This window comes from Sipha flava, unplaced genomic scaffold (genome assembly GCF_003268045.1).
Source record: "Sipha flava isolate LNK unplaced genomic scaffold, YSA_version1 217_pilon_pilon, whole genome shotgun sequence".
NCBI classification, from domain to species: domain Eukaryota; kingdom Metazoa; phylum Arthropoda; class Insecta; order Hemiptera; family Aphididae; genus Sipha; species Sipha flava.
Genome location: NW_020272843.1, coordinates 375,862 through 393,492, shown reverse-complemented (window position 1 = coordinate 393,492; position 17,631 = coordinate 375,862). Strand labels below are relative to the sequence as shown.

Genomic DNA, 17,631 nt, shown 5'->3' with positions numbered 1-17,631 from the left:
GAGTCTCGAAAAATGTTTTCAGGACGTGTATATGTCCTGGCTTAGACGTTTAAGGAAATGTAGAATTGACCTAAAATAGCTGAAGGTTTTAGTACCACTTTTGTTAATAAAAAATAAGTAGGAAAAATTCAAGAACAAGCCTTTTTTTATGTTACCATTTCATTTACAATTTAATGGTCGTAGTAACACATCTAAATTTCATAACAGTTGTGAATATTATGTAACTTTATAAGTCAACTAAATGTTATTTCAAAAATATGTTTTTTAAATTAAGATAAGGGCAATTTTCAAAACATCATAAAATTTGATGTCAAAAAACAAAACTTCAAAATTATTTTGACTCTAAATTTTGTTTACACCTACATATCATGTGATCATTTCAAATTTTAATTGTAGAATACAGGTACCCTGTTGACAGTTGGTGAATATAGCTGATACGTAGAAACATTTATTAGTTTATTACTATTTACTAAGACCATTTAAAATATGAACTTTATATATCTAATAATTTAAGAATGAAAAATATATATAGGTATATTTATAAATTATAATACTAATATATATTCTCTCTCTATGGTTTCAATCCATAGATTGGTTTGCAGCCATCTTCCAGTCTTCTCTCTTATCCGCCTTCCTTTTCATTTCCACATATGAGTCACATCCTTGGTCTTTTATTATCTGTTAAATTAATTCCAATCTTGGTCTACCTCTACGGTTATTTCCTTCTATTATCAATTTCAACAATCCTTCGTGTCTCATGATATGGCCTATCCATTCATTCCGCCTTCTAACTATGTTATTCCATAGTAACTTTCTATCTGATAATCTTTCCAGTACTTCTACGTTAGTTACTCTATCCATCCAGCTTATCCTTAGCATCCTTCTATAGCACCACATTTCAAACGCCTCAAGTCTTCTTTTTTCCTCCAATGTTATTATCCAGGTTTCACACCCGTACAGGGCAATGCTCCATACATACGTTTTTAATAGGTTCTTTCTTATTTTCAGACTGATGCCTCTTGATGTAAATATAGTTTTCTTTTTGTTAAAAGCTATTTTAGCTTGACAGATACGTTTTATAATTTCACTTCTGTTTCTTCCATCCTTGCTGATTATGTTTCCCAGGTATGTAAATTCATCTATTTGTTCTATTGTTTCATTTTGTATATTTATCTGTATTTTTGTATTATTTTCCCTTTCACATACCAGTACTTTTGTTTTCTTCATATTTATTCTTAATTCCAGCTCTTTTTCGAATGTTTTATCCATAGCATTAATTAGTTGAGCCAGATCTTCCTTAAATAATATATGTTATTATAAGTAATAGTTAAAATAATAATTTTTACCTATTATGTTTAAATATAAATTTACTATTTTGTAATCGGAAAATGTAAAATACCTAATTAACATTAATTATAATTTAAATATAAATATTTAAAAATGTTATCTAGATAAATTTATTTGGATGTTTTAATTATTTATCATAGATAATAGCTTAGACAACATATTTCTTATTTATCTGTATAAGATAAAAGATAAAAATATACCTATCTAGATAAAACACAACACTGATTGTGACCAAACTATTTTGAATTTTGATTATATAGGCCGCAAAAAAAAACATTGATGTATGATATGTAAAAAAAAAAAAAATTCAATCAATTATTGATCAAACTCCATTATTATTACAAAATATTTATTTTGTTTTTATTTGTTTATTTTCTTGCTTTTTACATATTTTTCAAATATTATTATTGGGCCCTATTATAGGCTGGAGTCATGGGCCCGTGTGTTTGACACACGGAACATACCTGGTTATTGCAGCACTGCACCCACATCACCTTTATCTAAAGTTATCGAAAGTAAACGTGGAAACAAAACACTAGTACGAAACAACTTTAAATTTTTTATTGGATCAGTTAACAAATATCAGCTAATTTTATATAATTATAATTTACATAACTAAGGTATCGTATACCATAATTTATAATTTTTTTCACATTTTTATATCTGACATTTTTTTTTAAATTAAATTTTAACATTTTCCAGCGCTTCAAATAGGACTAATGACTACATTATGTCCAAATTGCCATGCAAAAAAATAGAAAAATGAAACCCATAGACTTTGCTGTGCTGGCAGTAAAGTTGTTTTACACCAATTTGAGGATCCTTCGGACCTAATTAAAAGTTTAATTGATAATTCTCACCCTCTATCAAAACATTTCTTTGGTAATTCTAGGCGGTATAATACTCCGTTTCAAATTATATCGTTTGGAGCAAACAAAATAGATGAAAAGAACTTCATGGCTACTTTAAAAATTTAGGGTGTATCATTTGACAGGTAGTTTATTACTAGAAATTGGAAATAATTCTACATTTTTACAAATATATTTTATGCCAGTCGAATCAAATAACTACTTGAACAAGTATGATTCCAAATTTAAAGAAATCTCATTGAATCATTGTAAACAGTATATATATAATCTAAAGTCAAGGTCTTTTAATGAATTGTGAAAATTAAAGTTAATTATTCAAGCTGATCGAGTTCTTCAAGGATTATATAGAGGTTAATATAATGCACCTATAATCGATGAAGTAGCTGTATTATTAGTTAATGAAGATAAGGGTTCCAGAGACAGTGCATATTTTAACTAATATAGGTACTGGGCGTCATGTCACCTAGAATATGATACCTATACTTAATTATTGGGCGAAAACGTTGTTTTGGTGAAAATTAAGATGTTAATTTTTAAAAGGTTATTTATCAATGGTTCACTATGCTTGATTTTGTAACTTGTTTATCATTTCCTTTGATGATTTAAAGTTGAAACATAAATTATATTGATTACCAGAATATCTACAATGAAAAACCCATACGATATTGTCATAGAATATTGTATTCTATACAGTGTTTGGAAAAAATGTCGTTCGTGAACATACCTTCACGTCTTCACATTTATACTTTGTGAAAGACACGCGAACATCACTGGCTTTTTTAGGTTGACCGTGAACATGAACAATGTTTATATTTTTAATGAATTTGAATGATTTTTGAGACATTCAAATTTATTTTATCATTATTCTCACGAGTGCCAGTTAAAATGGCGAAATATTTTAACAGCGAAGAAAACATTAACGAAAAGTAAGAAATTATTTTCATTAGTAGATATACCTTTATAATATAATAAGTAATAATAAACATTAAAATAACATTAAAACCAAAATACTATATAATTTAACGATTTCTTCGGTTTTTAAATTAAAGCGTGATTTATTAGGATTTCATTACATCTCCATAAACGGTAGATTTATTTTTTGTCAAACCTATACAAATAACCATTATATTTTAATACATTTTTGTTTTTTTGACTGAATAAACTCCATTACGAATGCATTACGTATGAATATGACAACGGACAACTCGGTAATAGTTATAAGTTATAAGACTTTTAAAGTACATAATTACATTATTGATTATCTAGTATTATTATATTATAAAGGTTGACGCGGACCCGGCGACGACCGTTCACCACAACGGACGCCGCCGATCGTATTTATAGTCTTCTAATCAGCCGATAGTTCGCGGATCACGATACCGACGCGTCACACCCCGCACCTTCCTTAAGGAACGGGGAGAGCGGAGCATCGGCACCGCCGAAGGCAAGTGTCGTCGGAACGACGGACTGTTGTTCGTCAACTTTTGGTACGTTCGCATCGCCACTCTAACGCACATCACCCACGTACGACATCGAAGAACTACGACTTTCGCTGTCTTATTGATTGGCTTATTCTTATTATTATTATTCTCGTGTGTTCTCGACGATACTATTGTGATTATTATTATTCGTGCGATCGTTTTTGTAAAATATACGGCTCCTTAGCCATTACCATCACACATCTATCGTGTCAGTGATTATTATTATTATTATTGTGTGTCGCGTCACTAGTTGGTTCGCGACAAGGTATTCCCACTAACGAAAATAATTTCGTTCTTTTCGCGATTTTTACATGGACTCCATCCTCAATAGCTTTATGACTCTGTAAGTTTTAGCCGCCACTGTCAATGCTCTCCAACTTCTACAATCCTTAATCAACTCTTCTCACTTTGTAATTTCTCGTTTCGTCTTTATGCCATTTATCCAGCGTTTTGGCCTCCCCTTGGTTTTTTCCTTTTTGGTTACCAATTCATGGTTGGTCTAGCTTTACTTGTTGCTTCTCTCCGTTTAACGTGACCGAACCAATTAAGCCTTAGTCCTTTTATGTAACTTATTATAGCGGGTTTTTTTGTACTTTCCCTTATCTCTCTATTTTTCTTTTTACGCCAGAAATTTGCTACATCATCATATACGGGTCCACATACTGTTTTTACTACTTTGTTTCAAAGGTCTTTTGAAAAACGAACATGACCGCATATGCTTTAAAAAAATTAACATTAACATGAACGAGTTCTTTTTTTTATGGACTGAACGTGAACGAGTTCAATTTTTTACTGAACGTTCTGAACACTGATAATATATACATTACAAGTTTGTATCATACTATTAAAGTTCTTAAGGTTTGAATATTAAACACTAATATTTTTTTATTTTATTTTATAGGTTCATAATATAGTTTGTTGATGTTAATTTTATAAATTTTAATTGAATGCGTGAAAATTTTTTTTGTCGCCTAATGAAAATTTCATAAAATATTCACTGCCCAAAGATATAGTTCTGCACAGTCGACAAAGTCAACACACCGGACACTTGCGTCTAGTTTCCGAATTTAATAGATCTTATGATTTATGATGCATTACAATATTCATTAATGTATACTAGAGGTGAAGACTGATATCACATTATGTTTCTTTTGTGATTATGATTAACAAAGCTCAAAACAATAATATATAGTTTTCATAAAAAAATATTAAAAAAGGTTTTTTTTAAAAAAAAATTGTTTAATACATATAAACATAAATCACACCAATTGTTTGTATAAAATTTAAAAGGAAAAATAATGAAAAATAATAATAAATAAATGTAATAAAATATTATTTATAACAACCAAAACAAATAAATATACCATAAACAAACTTTAAAAAGGAACAATAGAAAAAAATACAGAGTGGTACTTTAAGCGATACAGCCAATATCATAAAAAATGTACATATTACACCCCATTTAAACAGTAAAAGCTTATAATTTATAAATGAAAAATTAATAATTATATTAAATTTAACATTCTCAATATTTTAATATAAGAGGTAGATCCGCTGATTTATTAAAAATGTATAAAAGAATTATGAGATTAGATCAAAAAAATGTAATACCTCATTGTTCTAATAAAAAATTTAAATTAAATTTATGAATATCAACATTTTAAAACAGATTTTCTCAATAATTTGAATTTTTCTTAAAATTTAGGAACCATAACTGTGCTAACATAAATGGACTTTTTAAAAATGTTTATGTTTACAAATTACTAAAAAAAAAAATCCAACTATATTACCAACTTAAAGTGAAGTCACCCATGTATGTAATTAATTTAATCTATTAAAAACATTAATCTAAAAAAAAATGTAAATAAAATATTATGAGTATCTTATTTTGATCATTAATAATAAAATAATAATAATAAATATATATTAAAAAAGCTAAAAAATACTACTTAATTAGTTTATAATTATTACTCTTCAATTATTTCTACTAATTAATAAGTTTTAGGAAAATTATCTAACTATAAACCAATCTATGATTTGAAATTATAACTAATTAATTAACATATATAACAAATACATATATAGTAAATATTAGATTATGTGTAATATTATAGTAGGTTAGAATTAATATTTCGTGAAATAAGGACTAACATGTTAAATTTACCTTTACGTACGAATTGTCATAAACAATTTAAAACCCATAAAATGTGTAATATTACTTTTGATTCTAGAACAATTTTAAATTAATTTATAAAAATAATAATGTTATTATAATATAGTTTACAATTTAATATTATTAAATAATAATTAACATGTAAAAAATATTTTGATACTTTTTTTTCTCCAAAATTGAATACCAAATTTTAAAGAATTCAATACTAGTATGGATACATTTTAACAATATAAAATTAAAATTATACTTATGGAGTAAAAATTGCATTTCATAGTCATAGCAATTTGAGACTTGATGTATGGTCCTTGAATTTGATAAGACAGTGTATTAAATTTAGAAATATTTAGTAACTTGGAAGTTCTTGATTCATTTTACTAAACATTGAACCACGATAGTTTTTTTGTACAAAATAGGGTTTGTGTGCTATATTGTTTCTATGATCTACAAATAAAACATTATTAAAAACTAATCACATAAACCAAAAGAATATAATTAAAGTTAATGTAATAAAAAAATGAATACCATGATGTTGTTTTGAATTAGAAGAAATGTTATTTTTAAAATCATTATGTCTTAAATGAATATCTCGTATCTGTAATGTTTTAGTATCAGTTACAGCACAATCAATTTGAATCATAGTGACAAAATCTGAACCTAAAATACATGTACAAATATGTTATATGATTATTTTTTTTACAAAATATGATATTATAAAATATTGGTAGGTATCTTCAAATTTGGTAATTTCAAAGGATATATAATACTAAAGAATAATATTCAATGATCCAAAAATGATTTTTAATAAGTTTGTTGATATTTATAAAAATAAAAATGGATGGATTTTTTCAAAATACTATTAACATTTTAATCATATATCTAAAGACTTAATTATTTATATTTGGTTAAAATGAATAGTACATTTCACTCTAATTATTAATGGATAAGACATTTTTTTTAAATAATGTTTTTGCTTCTGATTTGATAATAATGCACATAACATATACCGTATACAACAATTATAACATACATGGTCTAAACATTTTAAGTACAATTTATTACACAAAATTCTTACCATTTGATGATAAAGTAGGAAAAACAAGTGACATTTTTGGTCGAATGGTAGTATTAGAAGCATTGTGGCTGGGTGGTAATAGTAAATGATCCCCAGAAAATGATACAACATAAAATGTATCATCTTGCCTTTCAATGGAGTCAAATAAACTTTCTTTGCTATTTAATTTCAAGTGCCCAAATATTTCTATGAAATCATTACTTGAGGGAATATGCTTTCTTTTTCTAAAAGTTCAATAATAATATATTTATATGAATTAACAAAAAATTAATTTGTAAGTGATATAAAATATAAATTAAAATTATTTATATATATTCTATTTTAAATAAATGCACAACTTAAAATTGAATACACTTACTTAAAATTTCTTTTTGGAATTGTATCCATTTTTTTATCTTTCTTTGCAACATATTCATTATTTTTAGCTTGTTCAATATTAGTACTAATAATTTTTGGTTCAACATAAACCATTGATAAGTTATCATTCAACAGCTTCAAATTCCTTGGTTCAATCCATTTTCGCAATTCACTATCAATTCTGAAATTTTAATTGGGTTGGTTGGATTTAAAGAATATATTAAAAAATTATTTAAAAATGTTTACAATTTAAATGTAATTAAAATTTCTGTTATTTTATTTAAAATTTGTAAGTTTAATTCATGCTCTTACAAGTTTGATTAATACAAATATATAAATTATATTTATTTACTTTTATCTTTTTATAATATATCTACAAGGATGTATGGCGATTTAGACATTTGACAAAATAGGGAAACACCTATTAGTTGTCTAATATCTATCTCTTACTAACATAATACACTTTATAACAATGAATAATTGGAAATTTATGAGTACTTTTAAGTTTTGTTTGTTTTAAAAACAAAATCTAACTATTACAAATATTAATTATTATATAATCATGATATTGGTATAGCTGTTATCAATTTAATATCATTAATATGATGACTTGCAAATCACCTTTTTTGCTTTACATGACTATGTTGTTATTACAGTCCAGATATACCTAGTATATGTTTAATGTATAAAATAATGTAGTTACTCTATACAAATATATTACTTAGATTATTAAATTATATAAAAACTATATATTAAAAATTTCAACATGCTTAATTGCATAGTAGTTATTACTTATTTTCCAATACCTTTTTGATTCTGAAATGTTTATGAAAGTTGGGCACATCAGATGCTCGGTAATATTTAATGTTGAATTGATGTCTTCGAAATCACTTGACCACAACAAATTTCTACTTTGAAAATTTAAGTTTTCAATACTTTTTGTTTTGAAATTTTTACCCAAATTCATTTTTATCATGGAATTATCAATTTGCCTTGAATTAAAAAGTCTAAAAATTGAATAGTGATTAAATAAAAAAAATTAATTAAAAAAAAAAAAAAATTACCCTAAAGGTGCAACATTTAAGGAAATCATTAAAACTACAGATAGTATAGCTGTAGCCTTTTTTACTCTTTTGATTAAAGGTCTATCGGTCATTGAAGATAATTTATCAAAAATTTTAAGCCTTTCTTTTAATGCTGAATTTTCCTAAATAAAATACAATAATAATATAGTATTTATGCTATATGCAAAATAATTATTATTTTGTGTTTTTTAAAATGATTTTAAGTATCTTACAATTTTTAGTTCTAAATTTTCTTTATGTAGTATGCTTATTTTTTCTTCTAAAGATGTTAAATATTCTTTTTTCTTTTTACGAGATAAACTTGCTGCTTCTCGATTTCTTATCATTCGTTGATGGCGTTTTATTGCACTGATCTATTAAAATTTAATTATAATTTCAATATACAATTAATTTATATTAAATAAATAATAAATTTAATACTTGATTATATTGTAAAGTGGTAGAAGAATTACATCTAGATTTTATTGGATCAACTTCTACAACTGGCAATGATAATCGAGTATTTACTTCTGATGATGTACTTGATACTAGTGGTACGGTTGATATGCGTAAATCAGCTTGTTTCTGTTTTTGTAATTTGGTTATTTTTGAAAATTGATCAGGAGTAAGTATAATTTTTCTTGGAACTGTTGATAAAATTTAAAAACAAGTTATTATTTTACCATAATAATTAGTAAAAATACTATATTATAAAAATAAAAATATTTAAATAGTTATTGCATTTATATTATTTATATGTAATTGATATTTTATTACCAAAAGATTTTGAAACTGTAATTGATGATTGATTTGTTTGATCAGTCAGCATTGAAGAAACATTAACTTATAATAAAAAAATATTCTATTAATATTGAATACACAAATAAAACAATGTAATTAAAATATTATTCATAAATATAATACTTACAATTATTATATAATAAAGAATTATTGGTATTAGAAGAACTATGAGTATTTAATGCTGGTTTAATTGGAGCTGGTAATATTTTCAGTTTTGAATTTTTTTCGTTTTGATTTATACATTTTGGGGCTATTACAGTATTGGTAGTACAAACATTTCTAATATTATTCTCGTAACTTATATTTGGTGATAATATTCTTGACGATACCTATTTAAATAGTATAAGATAATAAACATGTTAATTATATTAAAAATTTTTATAAGTAAATACTAACTTGATTTGAATCAAATGAAGATTGAGAATCACCACTAGGTGTTGATCCACTAGATGAAGGAGATGATGGAGGAGATAAATCATTTTGTTCCAAATCAATACCTATAGTTTAAAAATGTTTAATTTTACTGTTATTTAAAGTAAATTTAAAATAATATTACCATTTCCAAAACAAGATTCGATGTTCCATTGCATTGTTAAATCATTGTTGAGATCATTGATTTCTGAATTAAATTTTAAGTCATCTCCATAATATTGAGAAAATGGTTCTACCTTCAACTCATCAAACTATGTAATAACAATAACAAATTAAAAATATAAATAAAAGTTATCAAATTTTTATATTTTATGCTATTTAAATGTAATCATCCTTTAACATTACTTTAATTAAACACGTTAATTCAAATTATAAAATAAAATTTAAATGAAAAACTATATATTAAAAAATACAAAGGTTCATAATCCAAAAAAATACAATAATGATCATTGGAAGTTATAACTATTAATATTATGTATAATATTTATGTAATAATATAAGATGTATACCATAAAATACTACTTGAAATATTTCAAAATTAATGATATTAAATTTAAGTCTACTAAGGTAGATAAAATATATAATATATTGTAATATTAATCACCAATATTTTCATGAATATATTTTTTATAAAAAAGTAAATTAATATTATTTTACTTTTATATTAAGTTAATATAAAAATATAAGATATTTTTAAATAATTGAATGGGATAACTTAAAAAGGCTAGATTATCATTATAAATATGTTCATATAAAATATAAATAACTATTTTTAAGTAAATAATATTAATTTTACAAATTGAATATACTATTTATTTAATAAATACTTACTCTAAGTAATTCATCTTTAGGTTCAACTAATACATCCATCATTTCTGCAATATAAATAAATTACTAACATTAATATTATTTTCTTAAAATATAATTAGATCTCTTAATTGAGTACTCAATTAAATTTTTTTTGATATAAACCCTAAAGCGAATAAATATGTACAGATAATAAATAAGTATAACACAAAAATGCAAATATTCTGGTACAATATTTAGCTCCTTTTTTTTTTTTAATAATCCTATAAAACAATTTTTAAAATAATGTATTCAGTTATAAAACTTTAAATTTACTATACCAATTATAAATTTTAAACTTACTATAACCATTTATCAAATTTTCAAAATAAATTTGTTATTTAAGTGAATTTAACTAACTATAAAATGTTGACATCTTGAGTATTTTATTTTGTTCATTTAAATAACAAATTATTTTCAAACAAATAATTGTTATCTTTCCCTAATTTTAACTATTAGAGATTTGCTAAAAGACTTTAATAAGGTACAGTTATTTAACAAAACACTTTATAATTATTACAATCAACTTAGAAAGATATAAATACAATAAATCATCTAATTTTTGTATAACATGAATGATGTACAGTAAAAAAGTTGTTTATTTTTATTTTTTTTATTTCTATTTATTGTATTTACGGAACTAGTACTTTAAAAGAAAACTTTGATATATACAGATTACATAGTTAAATTATAATTACAAGTTATACTTATATTGAGGATTGAACAATATCAATTAAAATATGTGGATAACATAATTTTTGGAATATTTTAATTAGGATAATAATTTTTTTGATAATTTATGGATAATTTTGTACGAAATCCAAGCACTTTGCCAAGTTAAAAAAAGTAAAAAAAAAAAAAATCAGAAACATTAATTATTTTTTTGGGGCTATCCTACTTCTATTTGAAAATTTGCATAATTTAAATGCATTCTTTATAGGTTTTTTATATAGCCAATATAAAGCTCTTTAAATAATTAATATTATGGGTGAGTGGAAACATTTAGGCAGAAGAATCAATTTGTTAGAAAAGCAGTTCCCAAACATTTTATCTATGGGATCATCAATATCGTAAAAAAATCTTTGAGGACCACAAATAGGGTTTTAGGTTGTACATTTTCATACTTATATAATCTAAAAACCACTTTTACTCTATAAAAACATATTCTATAATGTTCGTGAATTTCGAGGGGTGGGGGAGAGCTTGAACCCCTCATCCTTCTTGTGTACGCGCTTGTAATAATAATGCGCACTTACATCAGTAACTACAAAAATAATTAAAACAATTTTTTATTAAAAAAAAAAAAAAACTTTATTGAATCTAATAAAGCACGATTTAAACAATTTAATGAGATATTTGACATTGCTTGTCTCCGAGATAGTCAATATCTGGATTAAAACTGGATAGAGTTAGCCATAAATCACTCTCAACATTCAGTTTATTTCCTTTACTTATATATTTTTTCACACAGGTAGTCGAAAAGCCCATAAAGTTTCTTTATTCTATTTTGGAAATTTCTGGATAGTGTTATTAATTCTATTATAACCAGAAAAATTATTATATAATAAAAATATTTAATAATATTATTTTAACCAGAAATATAGACGTTAGTCATGATGGTCCACGACCTATTTCCGCGTTGTCTGCGGTCCATGGGTTGGGAACCGATTAGATATTGAATCCTTATTTAAAATTTTAGAATCGTATTAGTTTTAGGTTTAAAAATCAACCTGAAGTGGTATTTCATAACAAATCGAGAGAAATTTTTGATAGGGGTTTCACAGACCTCAGCCCATAGTTTTTTATAAAATTTTATATGTATAAAAGCAAATATTTTAAAAACATGATTTAAATAAATTTCGAAAAAGATATCGAAGTTCGAACCCATAGTGAACCTATAGACAGAGCTGGTGAGAACTTTTGAGGGCCCCAAGGCTGATAGGTTCCAAGTCACCTTTACTTACACTTGTTTGGTCAGGATATACATACTTCTACATTTTTTAGTATAATAAAAATATTCAAATTTGCATCTAATGCTATGGCGAATGGGATAATAATATAATTTTGTATAAAAGGATGAGACATCAGGCCCTCTCAGAGGTACGACCCCTTTAGCCCTCACTACCCCCCCCCCCTCACCAGCTCTGACAGTAGATCAGTGGCGTATTTACAAACAATTTGGGGACGGGAGTGTCATCATATATTGTTTTTTATAAATCAAAATAAAATAATTAAAATTAAATTTTTATCTGTTTTATTGTCTTTTTGTTGAAAACATGAAATTATATATACATATGTATTATTAATTTAATTTTTAGTTGATTACGAAAATTATAGTAAAATTATAAAAATTAAAAATATTATAATAAAATATATATACATATAACATGATAACATGAATAACATGAGAATAACACGAATAAAATTTGGCTATCAAGAATATCTAATCATTATTAAATTATTATTAAATAACGATCGATAGAATGAGCAGTAGATATAGTAATAATGATAAATCTTCATCTATCTCCACAATTAGTAGACAACAATTTTTTGCGAACTACAGGCTATAGCAATAGGCTTTAGCTTATGAAGATTTTGTTTCGACTTACACAGTTGAAAACACCAATATTATCGTAACCCGGTTTTATTAGTCTTTATAAAATATGTAAAATTTTTCCTTCATTCGAATTTACAAAAATTAACAAAATTCAAATTGATCGAAATTTAAAAATTTAAGGTCGGGAAATTTTCTGAGGGTGGAAACCTTCCCCCCCCCCCCACAAATACGCCGCCGCTGTCGATAATTTTTTCTAAATCTTTTCATTCCGCCATAGTAACGATTGGCAAGATATAGGCTATACAAGAGGCCGATTATCTTGTAACTAAAAAACTAGCCATTGTCGCAAGTTGAAAACAAAATTATATAAAAAAAAAAGGTGCTCTGTAAATAAAAAAAGTTTCCATTTTTTTTTAATTATATATTTTAATTTTATTACAAATATTCAAAAATATAAAACACATGTGCAATAGATAAGCCGCAAAATATTGCCCTTGAACTCGAGATAATATCATACAGGTCAATGATCCTAGTCTGAGCACTAGTATATACATGGCACTGATCACAGAGAGTTTCCACGTTATTAGGAACGTTAGCGTTTATAAAAAGAAAGAAGAATATCAGTTAATTCAACTTTTTATATTATAACTTAAAATGTAATTAATCTGAGGATACCTTTAAACTAAAAATTCAAAAATTTATTAAAATCAACTAGAAAATACTAAAATAAATATATAAAACTAACGTTTAAAAAAAATCTCTCGAAAAAATTAATTTTAAAATTGAAATTGATTAACTTTTTAATACAATAATATAATAATAACTAAAATAATATATATAACAAATGTATTGCTCACGACTTAGTAATATAGAACTTATACTAACCTAACCTGCGACTGATACAATTGATAAACGAAAAAGTATTAATTAATACTTACTTAATTCATTGTAATACCAAGGCCAAGTAGAACCATCATCATTAGAATCTAATTTAGACATTGCTATAAACAATATTTATTTATAATAAAAAAAAATATTGTATTAAAAAAAACTGACTTCTTGAATCCTAACTTAAAACATTCATTCAATAATTTGTATTGAAATTATTAATAAAAATTAAAAACACTAATAAGTATTATAGTTTAATCAACAAATAACATAATTTGGATTATAATAATAATTGTCATTTATTCACAATATACATTTGAACTGTTATCCATATGCCGGCTGTGATAAATAATTTGTTATTGGTTATTCCACTTTACTGCTTACGTTTTGAAAATACATAATGAAGGTAGTCACTTATATTATACATGTTAGATTCTACTCAGTAGTCAGTGTAGCCACTTAACAATTGGTCATTTAGCAAATTTTTTATAATAAATTATCAGTAGTAGAGGAGACCCGGTAAATAATTTTTTTTGGATAGTAATTTTTAAAAGCTACCATTTACAAAAGATTAAAGATTCGTAATAACAGTACTTTTAGAAGGTTATGTGAGACCCCAGGGCTTAATATATATTGGAAACTTTTAATTACATAAATTATAATACACACCCGATACATATATTTTTTATAGCATAAATTATTATTAGCTATTAATAAACTTAATAACCATATCAGTAAAAATTAATCATTTTTTTGAATCTGTTATACATACTGTATAAACCTTTATTCAGTTATTTAGTTTATTATAATTTTAAAATGTATTATCATATAGTCATTTATCTCAATTATATACAGTCCATTTTTACATTCAAAATTTGTCATGATTTATTTAAACCCTATCCATCCATGCCATATGTGGACGAAAACATCAGTTTTTCTTTTCTTTATTAAAACATCATTATTTTTATTAAAAGCAAATTTTAATATTTTGTAAAAAAATAAATAATTGTAAACTTAGGATATTTTATAAATTTGAGACACTTCAAACCCCTAGGCTCCAGCCTTGGACCTTCAAGCCAGGAACTGGAACCTTTGAATTTATAGGTATCGGTTCCGGTACTGGTTCTCAGAAAATAAAATAACTGTTCCGGTTGTATGATGAAAATTAATAAAAGTACCGGTTCCAGATAATTTTGGTACCGGTTCCTATTATCAGTTATAAAATATTATTTCTTATCAATAAAAAAAAGAATAGTGAAAATAGTATAATATACCATCGTCCACTTATTAGTGTAGTATAGTAGTAAACGAAAAATTATTTTAATATCTATTACTGACAATCAATATTACATTAAATTAATACACAAAACAGTAACTGTTATAAAATCTGTTATAACTGGTAAAACTAAATCATTATGTATCAGAATTTACAAGATAATAAAGTTTTAAATTAAAAATAGCATACAATAAATAGGTTAAAAACAATTAAATTATAAATAATAGCCTTCGCTCCATAGAAGCAGTAGTTAAAAAACATTTACAATACTCGTCAATCGTCAATAAACTATGAACTACAATTTACACTAGCGGGTAGTGTGTCTATTTTATTAATATCATCGTTTTATTTGGAAGTTAATATAGATTCAAATTATGGTATATACTGAGAAAAACATTTCTATATAATGTTATTTTGTGATAAATATACACGTAATAAACACTTCAAAATTATCATTTTAAATAGGTAAAAAATAAGGATAAGTACTTTGTATAGTTCTAGGTATAAACATAATAAGAATAGATCCCTGATTATTTATAAACAAAGTAGTAACTACAAATAATCTATGCTAAATAAAACTATTTAATTTTGGAACCTAAAAGAACCTTTATAATTTAAATATTCCAGTTCGGTTCCAGTACTTCATTTATCAAAATAAAGGTTTCGGTTCCAATTATTTAAAAGGTTCCAGTTCCAGAATCGGTTCTTTTCGGTTCAGTTCCTGTCCCTGCTTTAAACCCATGCCTCTAGACAGCACTGGTAAATACTGTAGCATTGAAAATTACAAAGTGCCTCTAATTTTACTCCCATTAAAGAGCTAAGAAATATTTAAAGCCTAATGTTTAATGAAGTAAATAAGTTAGTAAATTAAAATCAAAAAAACATACTATAGTATAGAAATCAACTAATATTTAATTATTTATCTATAGAGTACTCTTAACATGATGATCAAATTAATATTTATATTACAGGTCTTAATATGATACTGGTATCAGAACAGCAGTTTCTTGAACCCTGATATACATTTTACTATTAAAAATGTTTCTAAAGCTTGTTAAGTAATTAAATAAAAATTAGAACTAGAATAATCTTGAAGATTATATTTTTCATTAAATATATATAATTTAGATTAATTCACTACACTTTAAGACTAATTACAAAGTAATTGTTTTATACTAAAACATATTAACTATAATTATCAAAGTAAGATCAACAGTTTGAAATATAAAATAATAGAATAGGTAAACTTTTACTCATAGGTATATTCATAATAAAAAAAAAACTATATGACATAACCTTAACTACTTACAAAAAAATTAAAATTCATACAAATACCTATCAGCTACATAAATTAGAACATTACAACAATATATTTATTTTTTATTTAGTCTAAATTTAGAATAATTTACAATCTATATACAAATATAATACAATGGTTAATCGTGTTGAACATTTTTTAACTAAGCTGGACAGTATAAAAGAAAGGAGTGTTCATTGATACTACTTCCAATATGAACTTAAATCAGTTTGTATTAGTGATAAAATCATATGATTATTTTTGTCTGAAGGAAGGGTTGTCAGGTAGTGTGGTTAATGCTAGGTTAACGACTAGAAACTTAGATTAATTTAGGACGTTTTTGTAGAATTTATCATAATTACACGATGCCTGTGGATAATACCTACCATGATGAAGAATCATTGATTTAGTATGCTTAATCAGTGCTATAACTAACATACCATAGGACATTAGTGAGGAGTTGAAGTTTTATTGATTGGAATGATTAAAGGATTTTTAGATTAAAGATTTTACCCCAAAATTAAATCAACAAAACTATACTAAACATAAAGAATTAGCAAATTTAAAGTATAATAATGTTTGTATAATTAATTAGTTAAATTAGTTAAAAAATATTTCGGACTAATATTTATTATTCTTTGATCTTATATTCAAATATTCAATAGTAAGACATATTCAAAACAAGTAGGAACTAAAAGCTACAATTACTTCAATACTCTTTAAGTACATCGCACAAATTATACTGTCAAGTATGAAATATGCACATTTCATACAGTTTTTACAATTAATAATACAATAATGATATAGTAGATAAACTAAAATAATTGTTATTAAGTACCTGATTTTGGTAAGAAATTAATATCTTCGTTCTGCATTAATGAAATAATTACAAATCAATAAATTAATAAATTACAGAATAATTTCAATAACAAAACGAATAAAATCAATAGAGTATTAATAATTTAATATTATATCAAAAGAAAACTAATGCAAATTAATCTAAACAATACAAATTGAAATTACAATTCTTAGTTACCTATCCGGCATTTAAAATTGTTTTAATGTAAACACAATATAAACTAGATATGCGCATAATAGTGTTTATAAACATTATCTATGGTATAGACCATAGAGTACTCTATGGTATAGACGGTAACCAGTATAAGCAATT

The 17,631-nt window shown here is 24.8% G+C and overlaps 1 protein-coding gene across 2 annotated transcripts; it reads right to left on the bottom strand.

Annotated features, from left to right (window-relative positions):
• Positions 1–6,057: 6,057 nt before the first annotated feature.
• On the bottom strand, positions 6,058–17,406 carry LOC112683041 (cyclic AMP-dependent transcription factor ATF-6 alpha). Of its 2 annotated transcripts, none has more exons than XM_025553888.1 (14): positions 17,299–17,406; positions 10,428–10,471; positions 9,721–9,847; positions 9,561–9,661; positions 9,292–9,493; positions 9,141–9,206; positions 8,805–9,010; positions 8,597–8,737; positions 8,364–8,506; positions 8,106–8,306; positions 7,301–7,480; positions 6,943–7,166; positions 6,393–6,524; positions 6,058–6,311 (listed from the first exon to the last, which is right to left on the bottom strand). In XM_025553888.1, the coding sequence occupies exons 1-14, from the start codon at positions 17,333–17,335 to the stop codon at positions 6,214–6,216; spliced, it is 1,902 nt and encodes a 633-aa protein (XP_025409673.1). In that variant the 5' UTR covers positions 17,336–17,406; the 3' UTR covers positions 6,058–6,213. The 2 variants fall into 2 exon arrangements, with proteins under 2 accessions (XP_025409673.1, XP_025409672.1); XM_025553887.1 differs by lacking the exon at positions 17,299–17,406 and adding an exon at positions 13,938–14,497.
• Between the last annotated feature and the right edge of the window lie 225 nt (positions 17,407–17,631).